Raw genomic sequence first — 15,754 nt, 5'->3', positions numbered from 1 at the left:
ATTAATATTATTACTGGGCCGGGGCGGGCGGCACCGCTCCCTCCCTCCCTCCAGCACTGCCACTCCTGCAGGCACACCGGCACCTATGTATGTATGCGTATATATACTGTATGTATATATATCTATAGATATATCTGCAGATATATCTATAGATATATATAGATATATTCTCACATTTTTTGTTTCCTCAATATATAAATATATTCGTGTGTGAATTCCTCGTCTGCTCTGTGTGATCACTGAGACCGTGGCGCTGTAATCGCAGCACCTCCTGTCTCAGCGGTCACTAACTGCAGCTTCAGTCACAGCTTCTGTCATAGAAGCTTTGTCAGAAGCTACAGTCTGTCGAGTGCTCCATAAGGCGCGCCGGACCTCCCAGCGTCCTATGGACCGCAAAATACGGTATATATATACGACGCACCGGACCATAGGACGCAGGGAGGTCCGGCACGCCTTATGGAGCACTCGACAGACTGTAGCTTCTGACACAGCTTCTATGACAGAAGCTGTGACAGAAGCTGCAGTTAGTGACTGCTGAGACAGGTGGCGCTGTGATTACAGCGCCACGGTCTCAGTGATCACACAGAGCAGACGAAGAAAGTCCGTTCTTCGTCTGCTCTATGGTGATCTCGATCGTCGCCGCTGCTCGGTTTTAATACAAGTGATCTCATTAGATCACTCGTATTGAACGAGCAGTGGCTCCTACTGCTGAACTTGATTGCCGCCGCCGCTGCTCGGCTTTAATACGAGTGATCTCATTAGATCACTCGTATTAAACGAGCAGTGGCTCCTACTACTCGCCTGGCACCCGAAACTGCATGTCACACACACATATATAATGTATGTAATTAGTTGGCCCTGTTCACGGCTCCACACACGCTGCGTGCCGCACCTCCTCCCCACCTTATGCTCGCCTTTCTACAAATCCCAGCAATAATACATTATACAACGCAATGCAGAATACTACCAGCTATAGAGGAGCACAACAAATCCAAGCAATAATACATTATATAGTGGTGCAATGCCGACACCACTAGCTATAGAGGACTACAAAACCCAGCAATAGTACATTATACAGCTCAATGCAGAATACCACCAGCTTTAGAGGACTACAAAACCCAGCAATAGTACATTATACAGCGCAACGCAGAATACCGCCAGCTATAATGTACTATTGCTGGGATTTGTTGTATTCCTCTATAGCTGGTGGTATTCTGCATTGTGCTGTATAATGTACTATTGCTGGGTATTGTAGTCCTCTTTAGCCGATGCCATTCTGCATTCATTGCTGTATAATTTTACACTTTCCATTTCACTATATTGCACACCACACTTTTTGTTTTCTTTTTTACTTCCACCGCTCCAAGCTTGCTCCTGTGATGGACTACAATCTCAATACAAACTAGTAGTCCCATCACTGGAGCCATTTTTTAAAATGTATTTTATTTTAAAATGTATAATATTTTTTATATTTTTTTTTATAATCGGCTAACTAATCGATTTTGAAAATAATAGTTAGCTGCAGCTCTAAATTATACACACACACACACACATATTTCAACCATAGTCTCATCCCTAACTAATAACATATGTAGTCGGCCATTGCTCACCTCCTTCTAAAAACAGTTGTTGTCTGGCAGTCTCTGGCTTTATTACTTTCTGTTTCCCATTACCATCTTCCAGGACAGCAGCTTGAGATAGAATCCTTCATGTGGTTATTCCTACCTTGAAATTGCAGCCAGCGGTTAGTCCTCGGAGCAATGCAGCGGGTACGCTGGATCTTCTTTGTTGTAGGGTTTTAAACCTAATACCAGTGCTGTTCCATTGCCCACTCCTATGGATTCTGGGCAGGTTGGCCCTGTGGGGTCTTTAGGAGTGTCTGAACAGGAGGATCTTAGTGAACCGGGTCCCTTCCATAATTATTCGTTATCAGAGGAACTAAGTACTCAAGATGACGTTTCAGGTGCTTCCAGGTATAAGTTATCTTTAGAAGATGTAGATGACTTACTATGCCATTTATAGCACTTTTGAATTACAAGAAGAACATGTTCAGTTCTGTAGACACAATTGCATGTATCAAGGTTTGCAACAAAAGAAGTCTAAGGTTTTTCCTCTGCATAAAATTCTGTCTGAGGCAATTCTTAGAGAATGGGCAGACCCTGAGAAGAAGCCTCTCAGGTCTGGCAATCTCCAGCCGAGGTTTCTTTTTGACGATGACCTTGCTTTAGTTTGAAACTCCCTAGCTGGATGCTCCTTTTGGCTAAGGTATCTAAAAAAACGTAGCTTTTGTGGACATGGGATTTCTAAAGGAGCCAATGGACAAGAAAATGGAGATATTGCTAAAAAGAGCTTAGGACTCTTCTCTGTTGAATTTAAAGCCTTGTGTGGCCAAAACTTGTGTGACTAGAAATTTGGAGTTCTGGCTCTCTCAATTGAAGTAGCATTTGCTTTCAGGAACACACAGACAACAGCTCTTAGAGTCTCTGTCAATGCTTTTCAAAGCAGTTGGATATATTGCAGATGCCTCTGCTGAATCTGTTAAGATGACAACCAGGTCCTCGGCACTCATTTTTTCCTCTCGCCGGGCCTTATGGCTGAAAGCTTGTGATGGGGATGCTGAGATTGTGAAATCTTTACTTTTTGGTGCTAAATTAGCAACGATTCTGGAAAGAACATCAGATAAGAAGAGAGCTTTTCCAGAAAGGAAAAAGAAGCCCTTTCAAAGGTTTTTTTTTTTGAGGCCTCAGGAAAACAAGGAGTAGAAGCCCAAAAAACATTGGTCAGGCCAAAAGGGCAGGGGTAGAGGGGAAATTCTTTTTAACCCTCCCAACCCCCCAAAATCGCAATGACTGTCCTCTTCCAGTAGGAGAAAGACTGGGGGACTTCCTCCATCAGTGGGGGAAGGTTACCTCCAATCAATTCACCCTAAGTCTGATAAGGGAGGGGTACAGGTTGGAGAGCAACACGTTTTCTTGTCACGCATCTTCCAGGCCAAGACAAGATGAAAGCACTTTGTTTATTCTTGGGGGATCTGGTAGACCAAAAAGTTATCTCCTTGGTCCCAATGCGGGAGTAGCAGCAAGGGTTTAACTCCCAAGTATTATTAGTGAAGAAGCCTTCGGGGAAGTTTTTCGCTTAATCCTCAACTTAAAACCCTTAAATGTAGTAGTGAAATATAAGAGATTCAGAATGGAATCAATCTTCTCAATCAGGACCCTTCTGCAGCCCAGGGCTTACATGGCCACTCTGGATTTGAGAGATGCATTCCTACATATCCATATTCACCCATCTTTTCAACAATTTATCAGATTAGCAGTGATGATAGGTCCAGTAATTCACCATGATTAGTTCAGGGCCCTCCCATTCGGTCTATCCTCTGCCCCTTGCATTTTCTCGAAGATAAATGCTTTTCAACCTGTTTATTAACGACATCGGGGACGTACACAGTGATATCTCAGTGTTTGCTGACGATACCAAAATTGGGAGGGTAATAGAAACAGACCAAGATAGTGTAACATTGCAGGAGGACCTGGATAAAATAGGGGAGTGGGCAACTATGTGGCAGAGGAGGTTTAATGTCGATAAATGCAAAGTTATGCACTTTGGGAGGAATAATAGGCAAATGGGTTATACAATTATGGGTATGCCGCTAGGGAAGTCGGAAATGGAGAAAGATTTGGGGGTCATTGTAGACCACAAACTGAATAATAGATTACAGTGCCAGGTTGCTGTAAGCAAAGCTAGTAGAATCTTGTCCTGCATCAAGAAGGGAATATTTTGCAGGGATAGGTCTATAATTATGCCACTTTACACATCAATGGTTCGGCCCCACCTGGAGTATGCGGTGCAGTTTTGGGCACCAGTCCACAGAAAGGATGTCCTTGAACTGGATAAAGTCCAGCGGAGGGCGACCAAACTCATCAAGGGGATGGAGGACCAGAGCTATGAGACACGGCTACTAAATTTAAACATGTTTACGTTGGAAGTAAGGAGATTAAGGGGGGACATGATTTTCATGTACAAAATGTTCCATAGTCATAGCAACATTAGCAACAAACTCTTTGAGATTAATTCCGTAACAAAGACTAGAGGACACCACCTAAAACTGGTAGCAAAAAAATTCGAACACAAGGGGCGAAGGGGGTTCTTCTCAGTTCGCGCGGTTAGGGTCTGGAACTCACTGCCTCAAGCTGTAATTTCCGCAATTAATCTGGAATCATTCAAGAAGCTTTTGGACGATTTCCTGAGAGACCGTAATGTACAAGGGTACAGGTACTCTTAAGAATGAGAACACTCATGGACCTATACACACACACACACACAGAGGAAGCTCTGGTACCCTTGAGACTTCAGGGAGTCAACATAATTCCCTATATAGATGACATCCTGTTGTCAGCAACCTCGGCCAGTCAGTTGGAGAAGGATTTAGTGGTAACTCACAAATGGTTGCAGGATCTGGTATGGGTTTTGAATCTTCCTCAGGAGAAGATTATAAAAGTTTGTTCAGTAGTCAATCGGCTTCAGGGGTCTCATCCAGTGTCCTTAAGAGAGATGATATCAATGATGGGGCTCATGACTGCTTATTTACCTGCAGTAAGATGGGCTCGATTTCAGAGACCTTTGCAGCATTTTTTTCTAAAAAAACATGGAACCGAGCTCTGGACAGTTTAGATTCTCCAGTTCCCCTTCCTTCTTAGGTGAAGAGAAGTCTGTGGTGGTGGGGAATTCAGACACGCCTTCAGTCGGGCCTTTATTGGGTGGCTCAAGCCACCATAAAGCTGACAACAGATGCAAGCTCCTCGGGGTGGGGAGCTCATCTAGAGGCACAGTTATCTCAGGGCCACTGGTCTTGAAGAGAATTGAGAATGTCCTCCAAAACTATAGAGAATTGAAAGCAATTGCAAATGCTATCAGGATCTTTCAGGACAGGCTAAAGGGACATGATCTCTTGGTATTCTCAGATAACGTTACACCGGCCATTTATCTAAACAAACTGGGAGGCACAAGAAGTCTGCCTCTGCAGGTTCTAGCCAGGGAAATATTTTCCTTGGTGGAAGTAAACCTGGCCACTTTGGCAGTGTTTCACTTAAAGGGAACCCACAATCTCATGGCAGATTACCTCAGTCGTCATCAAGTACTTCAGGACAAATGGAGTTTAAGCCAGAAAATGTTTTCCATCCTGTCAGAAAGGTGGGGTCCTCCACAGGAGAATGCAAAGATGAAACAGTTTTTTTCCCTGCATCCAGGAGATTCCGCCTTGACCGTAGATGCACTATCAATATCAATATAAATCTGCTACACTCCCTCATGGATCGCCCGCCTTGGACTCTTCCACACAGGCCAGATCTCATATTTCAGGGCCCGGTTCTTCATCCGGAAGTATTCAGATTCAGGCTCTCAGCTTTTTATCTGAGGAAGACATTTTAAAAACAAAAGGTCCTTCCAGTAAAGTCATTGATACAGTTCTACATAGTCATAAGCCAGTAACTAGGAAGATTTATGGCAAAATATTTAAAGACCTTTAACTCATGGGAAAGTAAGTTTAACAGAAGCTATTTTTGGATTTCCTCCAGGAAGGGGCTGATAAAGGATTATCGCTTAGTACACTTAGGCTGGGTTCACACCTGGGCGTTTTTCAGCGCTGATAGAAGCGCTGAAAAACGCTCAGCAAGTGAAATCCTATAAATTCCTATGGGCATGGTTCCCACCTGGGTGTAATTCAGCCCGTGGGAACGCGCTGAACGCCCTACGCCCAAACAAGTACAGGAGTTTCTTTTGGGCGTATTTCAGCGCGTATCCATTGTTATTCACAAGTGTGGCTCGGGGTTTACACAGCGGTAACCCCAAGCCACACTCGGGAATACAGCGTAGGTCTTACCTTGTCCGCGATCCACGCTGTGTCCTCCGGCCTCTGCCGTCTTCCGGGTTCTGTCCCTTGTGAGCGTCCGCGTCGCAGGGGGGCAGGAAGTTTGAAAGTTAAAAAAAACCCCGAAAAAAGATAGAGAAAATAAAGGAAAAATTTAAAAAAAATCATACCGCCAGGGAGGTATAAAAACGAGCGTTGAACGCGCGTTTTACTGAATGAAAAACGAGCAGAAAAAACGCCTATAGTACGCCCAGGTGAGAACCCAGCCTTAAAGGAGAACTATGAGGTGAGTGCTTTTCACTCATCCTCATAGTTCTAGCCGACCTGTGACAATGAACACAGGTCGGCTCAGTAGATCGGGAAGTGAGCTAACACATACCGGCGTTCGCTCACTTCTCAATCCTGTCACGGCAGAGAGCCGTGACGGGAGGGACTGGATTCCCCCCTCCGCACTCCGATCCTCCAACGCTGACTGGCGAAACGGACGGGGAGGGGGCGGGTACAGCTGGCTCTGCCTCTAGATAGGGAGACCCAGCTGTCACTCACGCAGCTGGGCGGATCCAGACATAATTGTGGCGTCTCAGTATACCGTGAGCTGTAGCTCACGGTATACTGAGCTCGGGGTGACTAGAGGACGCTAGTTTGTGTCCTCCCGTTACCCTTAGGAGAACTATGGGGAAAAGCCCTGACCCCATAGTTCTCCTTTTAAGGTATAGGTGTCAGCGCTCAGTGTATTTCTTCAAGTATCCCTGGCCGAAGATCAGTTTATATAGATATGTATATCTATATCTTTAGGGCCCTCAAAAGACCTATTTCTGTGCGAGCTATTCCCCAATAGGATTTATCTACGGTGTTGCAGGGTCTCACAGATCTTCCTCTTGAACTCTTAAATGAGCCATCAACCAAGAATCTTACTTTGAAAGCAGTTTTTCTGATGGCTATTACTTTGGCCCGTACAATAAGTGAGCTTTATCTATCAGGAGCCATTCTTATCAATTTTTCAAGCTTGTGTGATCCTGAGGACAGATCCAGCCTTTTTACCAAGGGTATCCTCGACTTTCCACAGATTGCAGGAGATTATCCTGCCTACCTTTTTGTTCTAATCCTATGGTAAGGAGTTATGGTTTAGCTGTTTGGATGTTAGACGTTGCCTGCTTCATTACCTACAGGTGTCTAAAGAATTTAGGAAATAAAATGCATTATTTGTGCTGTTTTCTGGTAAATTCAGGGGTGAGCAGGCTTCTAAATCCTCCTTAGCCAGATGGTTAAGACAGTCTACTGTATTGAACAAGTCTATAATGTTCTGAAGATGCCTCCTCCTACCTTCATAAATGCACATTCAACTAGAGCCTTAGCAACCTCTTGGGCCGAAAGAGCTGGTGCTACCCCGGAACAAATTTGCAAAGCGGCCACATGGTCAAGCTTCTCTACCTTCGTCAAACATTATCGCTTAGATCTCAATTCGTAAGGTACTTCAGGCTGTGGTCCCACCCTAGATTGGATAAGTTCTTGTTTATCCTCTCAAGATGCTGTCCTGGAAGATGTTAATGGAAAATCCAGAGTTAGAACTTACCAGTAACTCTATTTCCAATAGTCTTCCAGGACAGATAAAAATGTGTGTACAGCGTTACTCATTTTTATCTGTTTCACGCTTTAGGTATAGCGGCTTTATATTCTTTGCTTAATTGCGGAAGTCCTGAGCGCAGAATACTAATAGTCTTCCAGGACAGCAGCTGCCCACCCATTAATGCTCGTTGTGTTGATGTTTTTGGTGGTGTTGTCTGTGTTTTTTTGCTTTTTTCCAGTTTTTTTTCCCCCCGGTTCTTTTGGTGACTGAGGGACTGGAGAAGAGGCGGACCTGTTAAAGCTAGTGGGTGACGCGTTTCCTGTGTCTGGGGAGGAGATTCCATCTCAAGATGCTGTCCTGGAAGACTATTGGAAATAGTTACCAGTAAGTTCTAACTCTGGAATTCACTGACCCAGAACAAGTATACACACTAGAAAGGCAGATCTTCTTATCTGTCTATTTGTTCCAGGCCTGTGTAGCAGAAACTGGTAATGCAATTGTATCAGTGTGGCAGCCAGGCAACTAGCATTTTCTGAAGGCGAGATGAGCAATGGCAGCCATTTTTTTTCTTTTAAGAGAGCTTTACAAATCCTCTTATTGTAGACTGTTGCTGATTTGTGGATGGACTTTTCATAGTATGTACAACAGGCTGTCTCTGATATATTTTACTCATACAGTAAGTTGCCAAGTATTCTGGTCCTGCAGGACAGGTTCACGTTAATTGTTTTTACCCATCAAACTAACCTTTTACATTAAAGAATAGAAACCACCAGGTGCCAGTCAGTAACCTCAGCTTGTCAAACTGCTGCTGCTAAAGCTGTCCACACACTGCTCAAAATTCGAGCAGTCTGTGGCCCTGTCAGCTCCCCTCTGTTCGTCAAGAGACGGTCCGAAAATATTTGGCTGGATAGTGACTGCAGCCAGTCAGCTGCAGACACTGTTCTGGTATTCTAACACACCTGCCACTGTCAGAATACATAGTTACATACTTACATAATACAAAGCATATATTACATTTCAGAAATGTCAGAACTGAGGCATGGCCCCCAGCATCTCCCAATACATTGTGTCAGTTTGTTGCTGAGGCCGAACGCTCCATATTTCTGGATTTTCTGGAGGTGTTTTTCAACCTCCGATGGGAATTAAACAGCATTATCTTTCCCAATCAGATTACCTTGTAAGTAAAGTCAATTATAAATGATGTTTTTGCTGGATTATTATTTTTAAAACACATGAATGGATAAAACAGAAGAGGAGTAATTATATTAGAAATTACAAGTGAATCGCCTTGTTATGCTCAATTAAACTTTCTAAGATAATTACTTTACTTAAAATAGCAAGTGGTTATACAGAGCCCTCGTCCGTATCTGCTTTTATGACATGCTTTGTTTTCTGTTACAGCATGTCATAAATAGCATCGGAAATGGGATTGTTTGAGTAAATGCAGCAGGACAACATCACAGGAAATGGGTTACTAGACAAAGTCATATTTTTTTCTTATTGTTCTTCTTTAAATGAGATGTATATATCAGTTATTCACAATCAGGTAAAAATGTTCTAATTTTACTATCTCTACTTTTAAAGAAATGTGTTAGATAATAGTAATAAAAATAGGAAATAGGTGTAGTGGGAACTGGATAAGTAAATTGATTGTGATAAAAGGTTATATTAAAGGAGAACTATGAGATGAGTGATTTCCACTCACCTCATAGTTCTAAGCCGACCAGTGACAATAAGGCTCAGTAGAACGCGAGGTGAGGGAACACATACCAGGTTCCCTCACACCTCGATCCTGTCACGGCTCTCTGCCGTGACAGGGGGAGGGGCTGGATTCCCCTCTCCGATCTGCCAGCAATGACTGGCGGAACGGACGGGGGAGGGGGCGGGTACAGCTGGCTCTGCCTCTAGATAGGCAGAGCCAGCTGTCACGCAGCTGGGCGGATCCCGTCATCTACGTCGGGATCCGCTCCAGGTGCGGCGTCTCAGTATACCGCGAGCTGTAGCTCGCGGTATACTGAGCTTAGGGTAACGGGAGGACGCTAGTTTGTGTCCTCCCGTTACCCTAAGGAGAACTATGGGGAAAAACACTGACCCCATAGTTCTCCTTTAAAGGAGAACTATGGAGAGAGTGAAATCCACCTATCCCCATAGTTAGAGCTGGCGTGTGAAACTGCAGCTGTCACACGTGGGCTCTATAGAACAAGAACTGAGCGATCACATACCGCTGATCATGACCTTCTCCCTACAGAGAGTGGTGACTGTCAGTCACTGCTCCCCACAGGGAGCAGTGCTGACTGGAGGGACAGACAGGGGAGGGGTGGATACAGCTGGCTCTGGCTCTAGTGAGTCAGAGCAAGCTGTCAATCAGGTAGAGGGATATATGTATCACTTGCCCCCCCCCTTTTTGATTGCAATGCAAGCCCTCCTTACCATCTTGTCTTGAATTGTATTGTCTTTTACTGAAAATGTAACTGTTAGTGCACATTAAAAAAAAGTGTCATGGACAGCACTCACTGTGTTGTAGGTCTCAGTGGGAGAAATGCTGACTGTACATACCGCTCCCAGAGAGTTATGAGGAAGATCTGTGGCTGCATTCTACTCCTTTTTTTTTTAATTTAATTTTTTGACTGTTAGAAACACATGGAGCCCATGAACAATAAGCACATAACGAGTGTGGGGTCTTCCCAAAATAATATGCATATAATATTTAATTGTAACTAATGCTGAACTCTTCCTTGAAGTTAGTTGGGGGTTTTTTAAACCCATTTGAACCCTTAAGATGTATTACTGCAACACAGCCATTCTCTATACAAATTTTCCAACCGCTAATACGTGCTAAATGCATACAAATAGGCTACCGTATTTTTTGCTCCATTAGACGCACCTGACAATAAGACGCATCTAGGTTGCTGCCCGTGTTGCCTGTGTCTAACTAGAGCTAGAAATCGTGTGACAGCTGAGAGGAAGGGCTGTGAATGCAGCTCTCCCCTCCACTGTCTACTGCATCCGGAGAGGATTTGCGGCTGTCCGGCAGGGTGAAAGGTGGGGTTGCGGGGGAGAGCGGGCGAGAACTTCCTGACGGGGGGCGGGAACTTACCTGCCGCTCCTCTGCTCCCTGGCAAATTTCGGCTCTGCATGCACGTATGCCCCCACACGCTCACACTGCTCAGAGTACAAGCAAGAGTTCTGGCTCTCACAGACCTGTACCTTCTTCTTTAAGAGGCTCCTCCTCTGTCCTGCACTCATTAGCTGTATCAATGGCACCTGCTTGAACTTATCAGTATAAAAGACACCTGTCCACAACCTCAAACAGTCACACTCCAAACTCCACTATGGTGAAGACCAAAGAGCTGTCGAAGGACACCAGAAACAAAATTGTAGACCTGCACCAGGCTGGGAAGACTGAATCTGCAATAGGCAAGCAGCTTGGTGTGAACAAATCAACTGTGGGAGCAATAATTAGAAAATGGAAGACATACAAGACCACTGATAATCTCCCTCGATCTGGGGCTCCACGCAAGATCTCACCCCGTGGGGTCAAAATGATCACAAGAACGGTGAGCAAAAATCCCAGGACCACACGGGGGGACCTAGTGAATGACCTGCAGAGAGCTGGGACCAACGTAACAAAGGCTACCATCAGTAACACACTACGCCGCCAGGGACTCACTCAGATCCTGCACTGCCAGACGTGTCCCCCTGCTTAAGCCAGTACATGTCCGGGCCCGTCTGAAGGATTGGGAGAATGTCAAATGGTTAGATGAAACCAAAATAGAACTATTTGGTAGAAACACAACTCGTCGTGTTTGGAGGAGAGAGAATGCTGAGTTGCATCCAAAGAACACCATACCTACTGTGAAGCATGGGGGTGGCAACATCATGCTTTGGGGCTGTTTCTCTGCAAAGGGACCAGGACGACTGATCCGTGTACAGGACAAGTATAGTGTAAAGTATTAAAGTATAAAAGTGTAACATTATTCACTGTAAACACAAGGTATTGGAGGCTGCTGCAGGTACGTACAGGAACATCAAGTTCTTAAAACAATGCACCGCGCTGAAACTCTTAACGATATATCAAACAAAAAGTGTGTCCAAATAAACCCCTATGAGAAAAGTGATATACTTTGTAAACTTAATCAAATAAATTAAACTCCTGTAAATAATTTGAATCCAAGGTGATAAAGTTCACAGTGTAAATCTCTTATGAGACTTGATAAGTGTCCAATAAATCAAACAGTGCATAAGTGTTCATACACATCGATATCAAACAGTGCTCAAATGCAGATTGATGTTCATATAAATCTGTATGATATACTGCGATTGGGAACTAATGCCTCTAAGATATTCACGGAGTATCTTCCTTCAATGATCAATCTCCCCCGGCTATATAATGAGAAAAAAAAACACTCACCTGAAGTTGCTGACCATGCATTCAAATGGTCATACTGCGCATTGGTGAGCGTGCTCTCCTTCAATACTGATCCTCCCAGCTGTCACTTTAGATGTCGGTAATCATCTCTCCCCTCAAACACCAAACAAAATCCAAGGAGCTCCCCCACTCGATTAAACGATCCACCTCACAAAGGGAAAAGGGATACAATAGTGTAGTATATCGAGATAAAATATTTATTAAAATGTAGTAACTTACAAGCAAGTATAAAATCATCAGCAGGCTGATTGAGCGTCCACCACAAAACTAGCCTCAGACGTAAGGAACACAGCACGCACCACTTCCTACGCGTTTCGTCACTGGGACTTTTTCAAGGAGGGTGCCACCTCCTTGTAGTGTGGGGCCCCACTAAAAGGATGAATTTGTTTTTATGTAACCTGGAGTTCATCTTAAACACTAGTATATTTATTCATTACTTTTTAGAAAAACTTTTTTTGGGTTAATTGCCCCTTTAAAGAAGCACTGCTGGCAAATTAAAAATGTTGTCCCCTAGTTAAAACGTGCACTTAAACTTGCAGTGTGGGGGGTAGCTCCACTGCAAGGGTTAGGTGCATGTTTTAACTAGGGGAAAATATTTAAAGCTGTTTTTACTCACCCAATCCTCTGTTCTGCCGACTCCCTCCAGGCTGCTAGACCGGTCCCTGCAGCTTCTTCTCTCCTTCACCCGATTGCTTTAAGGACCGGTGATGTCATCATTTCTAATGCAGGTCCATTGACCTGCATTAGACATGAGGATGCTGATGGACATTCCACCATCAGGAGCAAAGTGGGGGAGAAATGAACTCTGACAATAGCAGGTTCCAGGATCAGGTAAGTAAAACTACTTTTTTTTTTTTGAGTCCGCTAGACAAAATGAGCACTTAATCTCTGCAGTGTGAGGGTAGCCTCACTGCAAGGCTGTTTGTTTCCTTGCCCAGAGTTTTTTTTTAAAATGTAACAAAATGTATAACCTTTTATTTGAGATCAGTACAGATAACTCTCTGCTTATTGACTTGCAGCAAAGTATTTTCCAGGCTGAACTTCCACATTCCAGATAACATCATCCGTAAGTTGATTGCTAATACTCCTGGAGTGATTGAGCCAGTTCTATATACTCTGCGACAGAAGATCAATGAAAGACTGCAAGATCAGAACCAGAGAGAGAACATCTCACAAGTAAAGGTCCGCTTCTTAATGATCTGCTTGAATGTGTGTGCCCTGAACCTGTGCTCTGTAAATCATGATTTGTAAAGTAATCGATTCTTGCAAGGTTTGAAGCCCTATGAAAAGCAATTACTTTGAGTAAGCAGGTATTGTATCTGTTGTTCTGAGACGGCTCATCCAAATGAGAATTATAGGCAGGTTACAATCGCCAGTTTATGAATGCTTGTAGATGGGGTTATGAGGTCACTGATAAATCAACCTGAACTGTGTTTAATGGCTAGATGGCATCACGACTATCCACATTGCTGGTCCTTTCTCTAACACATTTTGAGAGGTGTGTTTATGTTCTCTCCTAAACCCAACATATCAATATATATTGTGGCATTGTGAGGCAATACCACGGTGTTAGGTGGCCTCAAAGTCACCCAGGGTTCTCAGCCAGAGGGGCTGAGTGGCTCCAGGAAGACATTACTGGTACCAGGAGAGAACTGCCTTTTCAGTTCTTTCTGGGTTTTCTGGATCAAGGTTGGGATCCTGGAGCCAGGAGATTTCTTAGAGCTCTGGGTGGGAAGAAATCTCCATTCCTGGGTCCATGCTTTGGTGGTGACCAGCACCTGATTGTGCACCTGTGTACATCCATCATGAAATGTGTGCTGGGATGTGTTCAGGGCCCCCACCTGTGAGTCAGGAGAGCTCCACCCTGGAGTCAGTGGAGGCCAGTGCAGCAGGGAGCTGCGGGGTTTGCGAACCATATTGAGAGGATTGGCATGTTATTGCTGTTGTCTGGAGGAACCAGACAGTGGCCCTAAAGATTGAGGCCGGAGCAGCAGTGCTGCAAGAGAGACAGATGTCGGTGAGCCCTTATCTGTTATATGCTACAGCGAGCTATTTATGTTGGATTTCATGTTATCTACCGTTTTGAAAGCAAATAAACTGCATCTGACTTGCACCTCCGGTCTACAGTGGAGTGTCCTTGTTACAATATGTACAAATGTGAGGTGCTTACTGATATTGGCAAGTAGGGATATAGTTCATGCCAAGGCTATGTAATATAATATTGCTTTATTCCTGTATATGTGCCACTGCAATGGTTATACATCAGAGGAGAGAAACCTGGGTACGTTGTGGGCCCAAGAATCAGCCTAGAGTGATATCCTGCACGTTATGGATTTATTGGAGGTGTCACATGATTATTTTCAGTCATGAACACTTGGGGTGTGCAGTATTAAGTTTTATTCTGAAATGCACATAGGAGAATAGAGAAAAAATGTCAGTGTAGCAATAATATGATAAAGGCGGATAACCCAGCTAAGCACCCCCAATGGATATTTTTTGGGGATATTACAAGATATTAGACAGCTGGGGAAAATTAACTCCATACATGTAAGGAATTGGTTTAACTGCACAGTGAATGTGTAGCCAACCATTTTAAACAGTTTAAAATCAGACATGATGATTATATGATTCTTTTTATGAAATGCACCTTTGGTACAATGGGACATAGCACTGTAAATCGATAATATTACAATACAAGTCTTGAGCTTGTGACATGTTTACTGTAAGTGTTATTTCTTTATCGTACATTGAGTGACACAGGTATTCAGGAAATCTGAAACAGTTGGAGTTAGACTGCTGCCTACAGGAAGTTGGGACAGTGGCAAAAAAAGGAGGTTGGTCTCTCTCTCCTCAGCTCTGCTAAAAAAAAAAAAAAAAAGTTTTACTATATTTTTTGCTAGTTTTTTATTTCTTTCATTACTGATATATAGACAAAAAAGTAGAGGAAAGGGTTTGTGGAGAGATATATCAAACCATGCGTAAAATGATATCAAATTTATTGTACATAAAATGAATTGCAGTAAAAACATTGCTTGGTTATTACAATGGATAGAACTTATAGATAGCATTATTACATACATGAATGTAGTATCCCAATTATTGCCAAACCAGGTTCATCCCTTCTCATTGATTGGCCTGACATACATAAATAAAATTGTTAAATTCTCAAACGTATAGGTCATGATTCGTAAAAAATGATCAATTCATTGGTGTGTTCTTCAAACTATATTTCAGATACTGCGTCCCAACATGATTGTTCCAACATGATTATTCCCTACGCGTTTTGCACTAAAGCTTCCTCAGGGGATCAAGTTAATCTATAAAAAATTGGGAAATGAAATTGTTTGCATTATATGTCATCATATTTGGGCGTGCCCATCCTGATGTAATGCCTAAACAACATACTACTGGAATTGATCTCATATGCGAATGGCCCCACAACGACCGGGCATGTGGTACTTACCTGCGTGAAGTACCTGGAGGTGGATCGAAGTGGTGAGGACAGAAATGGGGTGGGTGGCTGAATCTAGCCCTACCATCCCCTAGCGTCCATCATCTCCACCGGGACCCCGGGGCCTCAAGGGGAGGAATGTCCTGGGCAATGTAGGAGAGCCAAAAAATATCTCCATCTGGAGCAGTGACCTGAGAGGAACATATGGCAAGAGTCAGCTAGTGTTAATGAAGTTGGTTCCTAATTCATTAACCTAGTGCATGGCGGTGTACAAAATTAAAGTACATTTCTTTATATATGGCAGGACCCCTATTAGCCACCCCTAGCCATGGTCTCTAGGATGTGCCATTTGTTAAGGCTGGGTAAGTGTTATGTGGACCCGTGCAGTGATTCGTTCTTAACATATAAATAAGTGATGTGTATAAAGTATGTATGTGTATA

At 43.6% G+C, this 15,754-nt stretch overlaps 1 protein-coding gene across 1 annotated transcript in view; it reads left to right on the top strand.

The window, feature by feature from the left end:
* Positions 1 to 15,754, top strand: part of LOC108799598 (sperm flagellar protein 1-like) — a 67,643-nt gene that overhangs the window by 9,088 nt on the left and 42,801 nt on the right. Inside the window, exon 3 of the mRNA XM_018571487.1 lies at positions 12,882 to 13,038. Within this exon, the coding sequence (XP_018426989.1) occupies positions 12,882 to 13,038 (157 nt within the window). The remainder of the gene's footprint in view (positions 1 to 12,881; positions 13,039 to 15,754) is intronic.

Source organism: Nanorana parkeri, unplaced genomic scaffold (assembly GCF_000935625.1).
Source record: "Nanorana parkeri isolate BGI_ZX_2015 unplaced genomic scaffold, ASM93562v1 scaffold1767, whole genome shotgun sequence".
Classification (NCBI taxonomy): domain Eukaryota; kingdom Metazoa; phylum Chordata; class Amphibia; order Anura; family Dicroglossidae; genus Nanorana; species Nanorana parkeri.
This window is presented reverse-complemented; position numbering and strand designations above follow the sequence as displayed.